This window comes from Lygodium microphyllum, chromosome 26 (assembly GCF_053477565.2).
Source record: "Lygodium microphyllum isolate KBCC chromosome 26, Lygodium_microphyllum_v1.1.10, whole genome shotgun sequence".
NCBI classification, from domain to species: Eukaryota; Viridiplantae; Streptophyta; class Polypodiopsida; order Schizaeales; family Lygodiaceae; genus Lygodium; species Lygodium microphyllum.
The window spans coordinates 77637444-77650872 of record NC_141160.1 but is presented as its reverse complement, the minus strand read 5'-3'; the positions used below and the strand labels follow the sequence as shown (position 1 = coordinate 77650872).

The 13429-nt window shown below is 40.5% G+C and overlaps 1 protein-coding gene across 5 annotated transcripts in view; it reads left to right on the top strand.

Annotated features, from left to right (window-relative positions):
* Positions 1-13429, top strand: part of NOF1 (U3 small nucleolar RNA-associated protein) — a 56771-nt gene that overhangs the window by 21287 nt on the left and 22055 nt on the right. For all 5 annotated transcript variants that reach the window (XR_015688906.1, XM_087668305.1, XM_087668307.1 and 2 more), the window contains exons 7-10: positions 816-896; positions 2109-2281; positions 8502-8574; positions 8721-8780. Coding sequence is in view for 4 of the 5 variants with exons in the window: in XM_087668305.1 (XP_087524431.1) it covers positions 816-896; positions 2109-2281; positions 8502-8574; positions 8721-8780 (387 nt within the window). In the remaining variant the exon portion in view is untranslated. The remainder of the gene's footprint in view (positions 1-815; positions 897-2108; positions 2282-8501; positions 8575-8720; positions 8781-13429) is intronic.

Sequence of the window (13429 nt, the reverse complement as noted above, 5' to 3'; positions counted from 1 at the left end):
AGACAAGTATCAGTAAAAATGATGCTATACAGATAGAGTTAAGACTTGTCAAAAAGATAGTGTGCTCATATATAGGTTGATTGGACAGCCCAAGTGATGGAAATGCAGCTGTTTGGGTATGGCTGAGCGGAAGACATGGCAAAATTAGTGTAAAAGGCAGCACACACAACAATTCAAAGGCAAACTTTGGGGATGATACCATACCAAATGCACAATGAAGTATGAAATACAGATCAAATGAATGCTAAACATGAGAATGGATGAAGGGGATGAACTAGAATGCATATGCGATGAGCATGAATACATGTATCAGCCTGTGCATGGATGGAATGTGTATTGGCAGTTAGGGCATTGATGATAAAAAGACTGAGATAATAACTGGCTGGAAATGACAAGCTGAACTAAAGTCTAATAATTGAACAAATCAGGCAGCTAGAGATGGTGGGTTCTTGGAAAAATGATATGGATGAGAAGATAAGAATATTGCCCAAAACATGGACATTTTTACTTACAGCCTTTTCAGGCTTATAGTTAGAAGTGCACAACATCCATGCTTTGACCCACTGTGTAGAGCAACCATGGCTTATAGTCTGTAGCCAGCAATACTTAGTATCTATCTTCTCCAAGGAAATAAGAGATTGTATGTTTAATTCCAAAATATGTCATGGACTTTCATTTTAGCATCTGTGTTTTTATTTGGGCTCTTAGGGCTCGATTCAAACCGTGTACTCATTTTGTTCTGTGCTTGGTAATTAAGTGAAGGAAGCTAAAGATTTATGTCTTGTGCACTTATTCTATCCTTTGATTTTTATAAGGTCTTGATTTTACTCCCACTTCGAAGTTCTGCATTGAGGTTGGTGAAGAGATTAATTGATCTAGTTCCTTCTTCTCAAAAGGTATATTCTTTCTTTTCAAATATGCAAAAAAATTGAACTTATTAAGTCAGTAAATTTTAAGTGCACTTTATGGCTGTTGAAAGTTTACTTGACATAATATGAGCAGGATCCTTCCCTTTATGCACTTGAAAGTTTAAAAATCTGTGCATTAGTGGCATTACATAATTGAAACAGTCGTTGCATAGTGTATTGTTACCAATTCTCGTGACGTGAGCCGATAATTCACTGTTATCAGTGAACCTGGTTAATCAAACACCCCACAAGGAGATGATACTAATGAATATTATCTTTTACTTCTTCTATTAGCCTTGATAGTCACCAATATTTACATATTGAAATCTGTAGACTCTGTTTTCTGTGTATTGATTAAATGTATTACTGTGTGGCCAGCAGACCAGCATAGAATGGTCATGCTGATAGTTCAAGAGTGGGTGCATTCACAAGGTGAGCAACCTGCAGTAGTTACACCATCCTTAGAGTATCACCTAGGAAATGAAGTTCAGGTTGGTCACATACAGTACATGAGCTATTACAAAATCAGGCTTGTGGGAAGATTTACAAATAGATTCGCTCTGCCTCGTTTCATGTCCCTTTCACTGATGTGCAGCTATAAAAGAAGATAATTAGGCCTGTTTGCTGCATTTTCCTCGTTCTCAGGGCTCCAGAAACCTTTGAGCATTCAAACTTACACAGATCTATCATTTTAATGTTCAGTAATTCACTTTAGACAGAACTTATTACTGTTCCACTATAAGAAAACTGAGCAATCCTTCTGAACATTGGATTAGGTTTACATATTTGTTTGCAGGTTCTCACATCTATTTCAAGCAGTTACTCTCAAAGGGTAACATACCTTTGAGCAATTGAAATTGCCATTTCTCCATATGTGAAAGACTTTAATAACCTATGTTGGTTATGGTGATTTAAGATCATGTAGTTGACAACCAATCCCTTTGGATCTTTATATGTTTTCAGTGTTAGTTTAATGAATGTCATCAATAAAGTTTTTGAAATTCTTTCAATCAAAGTTACTTTGTTGATGATTTTCAATATTGGAACGTGTAAAATCTTATCGTTATATTGTGACTCACTATTGACTGGAGAAAGTATTTAATAACTTGAACTTTTTCCTGGGCTCGATTGCTAGGATGACTCTTTACTGGAATTTCTCTCTCTCTCTCTCTCTCTCTCTCTCATGTTCATCTTTTGTAGGTGGTTGTAGATCAGGAGGCAAGGTTTTTGGATGAATTTGGTATGGAGGATGATGCTTCTGAAGATGATTTGGAGGCCCTTAAAGGCAAGAAAACATCCAAACCAGCGGATTTTCAAGCCTTGTTTGGGGGTAACAATGATGACCATTTTAGGATGGGCATAAAGTTTACAAGGTATGGGCTATTCATGAAATATGTTAACTATAAGAAGCAGGTTTTGGCAATCTTTGTTTTAGAACATTGAAACTTTTTGCCTCTGGATTACACATCCTTCTTGGCTTCAACTCAGACAAAACAGTGCCTTGACTTTCAAGCCAATTAGATCTACACTAGGTGACTTGGTTGACTAGACACTTCTCTTTTTCCCCGGGAAAGTGAAAGTCATTCAATAGACACTTCAGTCATAGTACAAGGCCTTAATAGGACAACATTGATACATAAGATAATAAGAAACAATCTAATACCAGGGCTATATGAAAACCCAATCATAAGGTCTGTAATGCTAGGCTATATGTGGCCCAGGTGTCAGAAGGCCATGCATCAAGGAAAACACATCCCCTCCCTATGCACCTAGAGTCACCTTGTAGTCTCTCCCCTACTGAGTGTGGATGATCTATGTCTAGAATCTAGAGAGGGTCTTTGCTGTAGATGCTTTTGTAAGTCGATGACATGGTTCCGTCTCACTATGAAACCAAATGATAATGTTGGCAGTCAACTTCCATTTGTGATAGTGTCTCTCAGTCCACTCTGTTCGCATGAAGGCTAGTGTTGAAATCATTCTTAGGGTCTTCTAGAAATAAGAAAGGATTGACACCTGTTGTGTTTGACTCACACCTATGCTCATAGAGGAGTGTCAGTGATCCTCAATAGGACATTGGGGCACTTTTTACTCTCCTTATGAGAGGTTTCCCCCCCCAGTTTTATTCTCCTTTATTCTATGTGCTTATGTTACACAGTTTGGGCACTTATTGTGTTTTACACCTTTCAGGTATGAACACACATTAACAACCCTAAGGTTTAAGGGTTGTACTTTGTACTTGCACATTACACTCTTTTGATTATTGCATTGTGAGTCCTGTCTTCACTCTCAGAATCTCTTCACTATCAACTATACTCTCAGCTAAGCTTCAAGTTGTCCTTCCTCTCATAACACCCTTGAAAATCCTTGTTAGACCTTTGACTACTACGACAAAAGCTGCAGTCCCCCAAGTTAGTATCATCATCTTGGTTACATTATCAAAAACCATTCTAAGAGTTCTTCTCTAGAAGGCCCAATCTCAAGTGGTTCCGTAAGTGTCCTTTTGTCATCTTGCCGAATTTGACACGAGCTATGCTTGCCATAGCCATGCCATGTGCCAATTGCCAATCTCCTATATGCTACCAACCACAAGATAAGTGAGATCTTCCTAGATCTAAAGTTGTCATCTAGTCTCCTCTAGAAATGAGCCAACCTTATTTGGGCCAATGGTGGATTGTAGGTGGCATAACTTTGATGTTGCTTATCTAAATCCTCCTAGTTGCTTTGTGGTATATGCAAACAATGGCATTGTAGGGTTTGCCAGGAAAAGGATCTGTCTATACTCAACCGTGTGGGTCCTAGTTAAGTCATTGAAGAGGTGTCCTCTAGTAAGTCCATGTCTCCATCCATCCATTGTGCAAGTAATGGATTTGGATCTACGTAGTGTCTCTTGTTGTAGTGATTGCTACTTTGACGAGACCAACTTGTGAACTTTGGGCAGACCAATGTCTTTCTTATGAGTTTGCTGCCATCCATTGTGAAAGTGAAGACTTACTTTGCTGGTCCAATCACTTGAAGGAAGATGCCTTTTCTAGTCCAAGTTTGAGATGTGTCTATATCAGTCCTCTATTTCAAAAAGGCCCTTTGCCACATTGGAGTCTTTGTGTTTGAGTATTGGTTGATATATTCAGAAGGAAAATATTTCTCCTGCAACATGAACCACATGTGTGGAATACCTTTCCCAAGCAAGATGGTTTCTTTGCCCTATCTTGACCCTAATCTCAAGTGATCATTGAAGAGAAATGGTTGCTTCAATTTTTCTTCAATAGTGGTCAAGGCTAGCTAATGAAGAACAAAATATCATGCATCTCCAAGTTTGAACAATGATAGTTGTGGATCTATCATCATCTGACCTAAAAAATCCCCTCCCAAACTTTCTAGCCTTGAGCTTTTGGAAAAGTGAGCTAGTGCTAGACTGCCATGGGTCCCAAGAACTAGTGTGATGATCTTGAACTGCTATTATAGTTGCTTCTTCCATGACTACTCACTTGGAGAAGGCCTCTAATAGTGAGCCTAACCAATAAAGAAAGCTTTACTTTGGCAATCGAGGTCAATGATCCTTACCCACATTTAGATCTATTGAACTACCTTTGCCTTGGATGGGCTCCCATGTCCTCCTACCAAATAAAGTTCATGATGAGGTGACATTGCAAGGTACCTTCACCTTGGATGGGCTTCCATCTCGTCCTAACCAAATAAATTTCATGATGAGATGCATCACTTCGCCTATGCATGATTTGTAGAAGGATGAAATAGAAGCGATATACCATATGATCACTACTAACCGCCACCCTTATCACTAAATAGAGTCTAGTTAAAGGAACTTTCTATTTAATGCTTAGAAGTAATGGTGCCAACTATTGTTGAACAACGAAAGTCGTTAAGTGCATTAAGAATTAATTGTTCCTCATTAATTCCTAATTTTGGTCTCCATTTACAGCCCAAAAAAGGCATTATTCTATAATTTGGCACTTATTATGCATGATAGGACAACTGCCCAAATTTGCCTATAACTAGGGTTGGTCATTATCACTACACACGTCTCTTATTCAGGTATCATCAGTTCATTCACTCCTCAGCATTCTTCCTGCTATCCATACCCTGATACAAATGACATCGCAGTTTGTGGAGGCTTCTCATGTGCTGCCCAGCTTGGCACCCTGTTTTCTTCATCAGTAGGGCTGCATTTTTGCTTCAGATCTGGCCATCCAGCTGTTAGCTCTTTTGCTGCAGACCCGCGACCATAATCCACATTCTGGCAACTCCTTTCCAGCCCATGGGAACCTGCAGACTTTCAGTCTTGATCTGCGTAGTGTAGTGATCAGGGTCTTTGCAGCAGCTGTTGTCATCTGCAGCCTCCTCGCTGCATTTCAGGGCCTGTTCCTGCCATCCAGCAGTATTTCTCAGCCTGCTACTAACTGGAGCTCAGGATCGGCTGTCACACGTGCATTTTGCCTTGCTGGAGGCTCCCTGGCTGCTGGCGCCATCATTCTTCTGATTGTGACCAGTCATCAGCCCTCCTCTTGCTGACTTCTTCATCATTGACAGATCCCGAGGACTGTGTTTTACTCTTTCTACTGCTGTCCTTCATCACTGTTGTCTTCTTCGAGATCCCCTTGCTCCGAGGACCACGTTTTACTCGTGCCACAGAGCATTCCTTCACAGGTGCTGCTGCCTCATTAGCTAATACATGCGGTCATTTCTGAGCTTTGTTCACCTCAGGACTGGTCCTAGAGACATGGCCATCTTGAGGCTCACACCATTGTATCAGCATGGTCCATTCGGCATGATCAGCATTCATCATTCATCTTCATTCTTCTTTTGTGTTTTTGAGTTTCTTTGTCATGGTGTTTGCCGTACACATTTTGGGTTCCTCCATGCAAGCCCTACTACTTCTCGACATTTGCAGAAACCGGCAGCACTTTCAGATTCCAGATTATTCTTCATTCTGCTGTGTTATTTGGGAGATACTATTGAGCAACCACAGTCAATAAGTGCATTAACAAATAATTGTACTGCATCAATTCCTAATGTGGGTCTCCATTAAACATTTACAGCCCCTAAAAGGCTTTATTTGTATCATTGGCATTTATTATTCATGGCACATCTCTGTCATTCATTCATAATCAGTTCGTTCACTCCTCAACACTCTCCAATGCTGTCCACACCCAAATGGAGGACTCAGTACTTGGAGGCTTCTCATGTGCTGTTCAGCTTGGTGCCCTCTCTTTTGTTTGTCATTAGGGCTGTGTTCTTGTTTAAGATCTGGCTGCCTAGCTGTTACCTCTTCTGCTGCAGACTGGTGACTTTGATCCACATGCTGGCAACTCCTTTTCAGGTCATGGTGACCTGCAGAGATTGGGTTTCTGCGGCAGCTGTTGTCATCTGCAGCCTACTGCATGCACGGACATGTGTGGTAGTCCACATTTACCCACACCTACACCCACCACATCACATGTATACATTTGGTAACTTTACAATTTGAAGTGTTGTTTGTATAGTTGACCCTGAGCTTCCTTTTCGATGCTCAGTATTCACGTGTGCATTGACTATTGGGAAGGGTTAAAAATTAGCATCGAGTTCAGTGAGCACAGCAAGTGTGCTGTCTCATCCTCCATCCCCCATCCCAGCCTCTCAAGCCATTCTTTGGATAGCTTGTGAATGTAATGGTATAAGTTTGCTTGATTGTAAGACTTACTCGTTGAACAGAGATGAAAGTTGGCCAGAGTGATTTGGGAGTCCCATGTGGAAGGGCTCTCGTGAGTCCCTATCCCTTGCTTTTGTCCACCCTGTCCCCCATCTCATGTTACTATGACCCCTTATATGGCATGACCAAGTATGCTTTCAATATGGATAGGTAAGGGGTAAAGTATTCGTCAAGGCATGGTGATGGAGCGCTGCACTGACCAAGGAAAAATTCTTATCCTAAATCATCTTTTGAAATAGGCCACTGAAGTCCAAAGGTGTAGCAGGCTGTTGGAGAGCTGCCTGGCTCATGTCTTTGGGTGATTGAAGTGGTGGGCTCTAAACTTTATCCGATGCTTGCCAAATGAAAGGAGCTTGAGTGCAGTGTGCCACTTCACTGCATCTGGATCTCCTGAGGTTTGGCAAGCTGTAATGTTACCTCAGTTTCCCAAGTGGTGTCTGGTTCCACTTTTTCGTGCTGAAGTCTTACCTTTAGGCCATACCAGCAAGAGCTGTACATTGTCTGCGTGGATAATGTGGATAGACTGTTTAGAAGGAATCTGATATCCTTCCTGGTGGCTTCTCATCTTCTATTTGATTTCCAGATATACCACGCTGTAATATTACAGTCAATCTCTGCACGATTGTCTATGTGACCCTTTTCTTCCCAAACAAAGAGAAATTCCATTGCTGACCATCTTGGTCAAAAAGGGCCAATGTAAATGCCATTTAAGCCCTGCATAGGAAAATGGAACAATAAAAGGTAATGAGCGATGGCTTACTAATTCAAGGGCTGTGCAAAATTTCAATCAGGAAGCCTATAATGTAGAACTATATGCGGGCTCTAGATAGAAAGTGCTAGAGTCCCATGTGTCAAGAAAAATGCCTAGTCCGGATTTACATGCCTCTCTTTTATTGCTTTGAGCTACATGCCCTTACATTGCATATGTCATGACAGCTAGAGTGCATCTGTGGTTCACCTTTGCATCAGTAGAGGAAGTTATCAGGGCTGTTTATACAAAGTTTGTGGTGTCAGCAAATGCAGCTTGAAAATGCAGCCCATGCAATAGAATCTATATCAACCTCCCAAAGAGCTGCATGGCAAAGACAGGTCTAGGCCAAGGTTCTGTTAGAGCAAAGCCTTTGTTTCAGTCCCTGGCCCTAAGGCTTTCAGGATGTAATAGCAGGTGATTTATCTAGCTATGAACTGGATCTTGTAATTAAGTCTAGTAAGAGAGCATTGGAAAATATAAAGGGGGGTGGCTTCTTAGGTCATGTCAATATTGTTGTTCATCTTACACCTCATTTATATGAGAGGCATGGCAGGTTCAGTATCATACATGCAACTTCGAGAGCTTTAGCATTGAACAAGCTGTATGATGAGTGGTTGTCCCGATTGTAGTTTGAGGGAAAGCTGGTTGCATCTCCAGGGCCAGATTCCAGGATCTTATGACTTCTCAACCAGAGGCAACGTATTCTTCTTCCACATCATTAGTGTTAACAACAGGTTTATGCAAACACTACAACAGCAAGTGTCTAGCCAATGAGCTCATGTTAATGTGCACCTTGATCCAAAGAATCTGCTCAGTGTATGCCTAATCTTTAAGGCTGAGTAAGAGCTACATAATGGCTATCTATCCATGTCTAAACAATTTTTTGGTAAACACATCAGCTGTCTGTATCTGACCATATGCTGATTGTAATGCTATACTGCTTTTGGGTTATCTGGATTTTTGGCTAGGCCTGAATATGTTCTTTCTGACAGTTCTTGTGCCAGGAATTCCGACATTGAAATGCATTCTAGCTCTGTCAAACTTTGAAACAAGCATTATGTTCTTATAAGTTTATCATAGTGATGTTTCGTAGAAGTCTTTTCCATAGCATTTATGCCTGTTCTTGACATATTTGCAGGAAAAGTGTTAAACTTTACAGTGACTTCTATGCATCAGACATAATCGTGGCTTCTCCATTAGGCCTTGTCACGGTATTGAGCTGACTGATAAGTACTTAACACTGATAGAGATGCCAATAGCTGTTATTCATACGTTAGACAATTGAACTGGATTTCATCTTAATCTTTTTGAACTACTCTTGTATGGTCTGATTGTTTGAAATGTTGCTATGGAACAGAGAATTGGGGAAGCAGAGCACGATAAAGGCAAGGATGTTGACTTCCTCTCTTCTATTGAGGTAGAAGAATGATAATTTTCAACAAAAGTAACTGTAGTATAGTTTTGTCTCACTAGTTTAAGCAAAGCATTTTTCATTGAGAAGCTTTTGACTAGGGTTTTGTAGGCAGTGTCAAGCAAAATGATGGGGCTCAATTGTTGGATAAGATAAGATTAACCTGCTGGTAACTCTGGATACATTATGTCCATTTCTAAAACTCTTGGACCAATAAATTAGTCTTTATGGTCCTCTGATGATGGTGGAAAGATAGGAGTGTGTGTGTTCTCCCCTTGGCTCTTAGAGCAGGCTAATGCTCTTAGTGCATTTTGGAATAGCTTTTCTTCAGCAAGAGTAGCCTAAAGGGAGTGTGAAACAAAGGGTGATACTTAGTGTCCCAAACGAGATCAGTCAGTAGTGACAATGAAGTAGGCTTTGCAAAAACCGGTAATGACTTGTAAGATACTGATATGGGATATGTTTGAAGACATGATTTCATTTGGGCATCTGAATTGATGAAGAGTGCACTGGGAATGACACATATGTTTGAGCCGACGCCCAACCTTGGGGTATGGCATCCCTTTAAGGGAACCCGCCGGGATTGGTGGTTTTAGTTGGTGAGAGTCCAACACTACTTGGACCCCTGAACCGGGGTGCTAGGTGCTTACCCACGCTCCACCCCCTGGGAGGAGTTTCCAAGGATCTCGATCCTGAAGGAAGTAGTGAAATCAGAAGCTAGTGGCACAGGGTTCTGCCTTTGAGTCTGATTAGGCACCCGGCTCAAAAAACAAAAAAAAAAAGACACATATGGATGTGCAGGGAAAAGTCCCCTGTGTAAGTATCTTTGTCTCCCTGTCCAGAAGGGAGTGGAAGCATGGAAATGATACCACCCATTGCTGTTCCTCTTGTGGAAGTTTACCTCCATTGATTCTACTTCTGCCTGAATCCATGGAAGTCTCTAGAGATCTCTTACAGTGCCTATAAGGAAGCTAAACTATTGCACAGTTACTATTGGTCGGCAGCATGCTGCACGTCTAAGGGAGTGTGAAACAAATGGTGATACTTAGTGTCCCAAACTGGATAAGTCAGCAGTGGCAATGAAGTAGGCTTTGCAAAAACTGGTAATGACTGGTAAAATACCGAATTTGGGATATTTCCGAAGTGATGATTTCATTTGGGCCTCTGAGGTGACTAAGAATGGACCGAGAATGACCCATATGGATGTGTGGGGAAAAGTCTTCCATGGAAGTATCTTTGTTTCCTTGTCCAGAAGGGAGTGGAAGCATGGAAATGATGCCTCTGCCATTGCTGCTTCTCTTGTGAAAATGTACCTGCATTGATTCCAGCATCCAATATTCCATACAACCAGAGCCCTTGGCTGACTTGGTGGAGAGGGAAGCTGTTGTTGGTGTCATCAAGGTACCCCTCTTGTACTTGTGAAGCAGTCCTTGCTTCTCTCTGACAACTCTTGAAGCCTATCAACATCCTCTCTTTGGAACTCCTGGTTTAGGTTGAGGTGGGAATAAGAGAATATACTGATGCTTTGTGGACTTCAAAAGAGCTTTCAACACAGTACATAGGGCTGGACTGATGAGAAGGCTATAGGACCTTGGAGTCCCCGATGAGCTATAGTGGGGGATTATGCTTTATATGAGACAGTAACAGCTAGGGTACAAGCACCAAAAGGGGATTCAGAGAGAGTAACCAGCACATTGGGGTTATTATAACCAGCCTTCCTCCTCGGATAGGGTGGTAAATCCCTGATTACAACTTAATTACAGCAGCAAACAATAAATGCAAATCTGAAAATACGAATTTATCTATTGATCTTGGACAATGCACACTCGATTGGCCCCAAAATTGGCGCCCCTTCCGGTATTTCAACTCCCCTTGCTGTCCAAAGTGACACGCAAGTCTTCAATTTATTTTGCCCCTTGATTTGGGCACTGGGCACTCAATTGGCCTTCACCCACTTCATAGACAATGGAAGTGCCCCAAATTCAATGGTTGGCTAGTCCTCCACCTGAATTAAGCTGAAATTCATATTCAGCCTTGTTGAATCCAAGTCTTGGAGCTTCCAAATTTTGGCACGTTTCTCAAGGCTGCTGTTAAACCCTAATTTCTGCTGTAAATTAAGGTTTACAGGAGAGAAATTTGTAATTTCTCAGCCTCCAAGGATCCAAATGCTGAGATCTTCAGAGCAAGACTGTGAAATGACTGGGAGATGAGAGGGAAAGCTGTAGAGAGAGAAAATTCAGAGTTTTGTCGCGAAGAATGACTGAAAATCAGTCAAATGCAGTTGCTACCTTGCCACAACAGCTTGTAGATGCAAAGAATTGAAGAAAATTAGTCATTTACAGCTACTGCCCTGTCTCAACAGCCTGTAGATGTTGCCTCCTGTTGATTGGTTTTCTCTTGTCCTTGGAGGCCTCAAAAGGTCCTCCAATGTCTGCAAATCAAACCAGCAGTCTCCCCTCCCCCTCTCTTGCAGGCTGAATTTATAGAAATGCATCTCAGTCTTGCATGGGCATTTTTTACAAGTGGCAGTCTTCCCAAATGGTTTTTCCAGTATTTTTCATAATTAAATATTGATTTTTAGTTTTAAAATACTGAAAATCAATTTAATAATTATTTTGGTGCCTTGAAAAATAATCTGATTGGCCAATAATTAAATTGTCTAGGCAACTTTCATTCCCGAGTGTCTCTGCGCCATCTTTGAGCATTAGATAGTTGTTAGGTACCATTAAACACCACTTCTCTAGTATCACCAATCGACACTTATGGCCGAATGAATGACCTAGGCCAATAACTGGCACCAGATACTACCAAGTACCTTCACGACATAACTTATAGGAACTTTTGCCTTTGACATCCCGTGATTTCCTCGAGTCTCGGGCTTGTAAATTTACTCTTAACCCCAGTTACACCTCACATATGCAACGTTTACTTTACCATGTGATTAAAAATTAATTCACATGTTAAGTGAGGTTTCAAAAATACATGTTCTCATGACAGCTATACAGGGTTTCCCACTTTTAGCTACATTGTTTGGACTCTATATAGATTAGGTGGCATATTACATACACATGATTGGGGGGCTTGGCATAACAGTGCTGGGGTTTTGATGCTCATCTTATTATAGACACATAGTCCTCATTTTAGACTCATTGGATACTCGACAATAAATCCTCAATGCAATGTAGACTTTCGGCCATGATAGAGATCTCTTAGTAAAATCTGGGAAATCAAGGTGATGGTGTTTCATACAAAGTAAGCCTAGGAACTAGATTAGAGAATTGGCTTAAGTAGCTATGTACTATGTGGATTACATACATTGTTGTCATGTCTCAAATAATTTATGGCAACCTACATTCAGTGTGATTTGGTTGGATGCATGACTTTAAAAAAAGGATAACATTGGAACAATATGGTTGATGATGATGTCCCCCACAAATTCATCGTCTATACTTTAAGTAAGAAGCTATGATTGGAGCATGGTTATACAATTAGCCATTATAAAGATACAAAGTGCTAAGGATAACTTAGATTTTCAAATTATAAGAATGGCTAGAGTACATGTTATGTAGGGTAAATCCTCATCCATGGAAGTTCTTGGGCGAAAGAATTACGGCTTGAGGAGGAGGCTAAGGTTTTAAATTGGACTTACTAGTCCACTTTTTGCTTCTTTGGAGTTGCTTCAATTTAGGGTAGTTAGGTATGATCTGTTCGATCCGTCAAGTCCATGGACTTAGTATGGTACCAAACGTGTTGTTTGGTAGGGTCATTAAAAAATACATCGAAATTTAAAGGTTAGGTTAGTAAATATTTCTTGTTTTAATATGAGAGTGGCTATTCATGAGATAGAGTGTCACAAGACATTATCCATCCAATACTAATATAGTTTATAAACCACGAATTTATTTGCTTCAATTTTCAACAATAAGTCATGAACATGATGAGAGGTTGAGACAAAATGTAAATCCAAGACTCTAGTCACAAGTAATTTGCAAGATCCAATTTCATTTGTAAGAATGAAAATATATACAATGGATTTAAAAAAAGGTTATTTGCAATGATTGATCATTGATCATGATTCATGGATCATGGTATGGGCCATGGCAATTGACAAGTGCCAAGTGGCAAGTACGAAAAGTAGTAGATACAAAAATAAATTGAAGGCTAGGAGTCAAGACTCAAGGTGCGATGTGTGTAATGCGAAGGCTTAGGTGTATTGATAAGGGTAAAGAATATAGAGATATAGATAGAGATAGGGGAAGGAAAAGAAGAGGAGGTAAAGGAAAATGAAATAGAAATAGAGCTACAACCTACACAAAGGGAATGAGACACAAGAGGAAGAGGAGGATGTAGAGGTAGAGATAGAGAGAAGTGGACAGATGAGATTTAAGAGAAGGGTAGAGGAGCTTATAAGAGAGAGGTAAAAGAAGAGGAGGTGGTAAATGAGGTATAGGTTGAGGTCAAGGAGGGTGAAGATAAAGAGGAAAAGGGTAAAGCCAAAAATCATGCGTTAGTTTTTATTATTTCACAATAGTTAATCTGAACAAGGGAAAGTTTGTTTACTCTAGCAGTGAAAGATTTGATAGTGGGGCATACAATGGATAAATGTATAAGCTATGTGTTACAACCACAGGGCAAAAGAAACAAGGTGCAGTGTG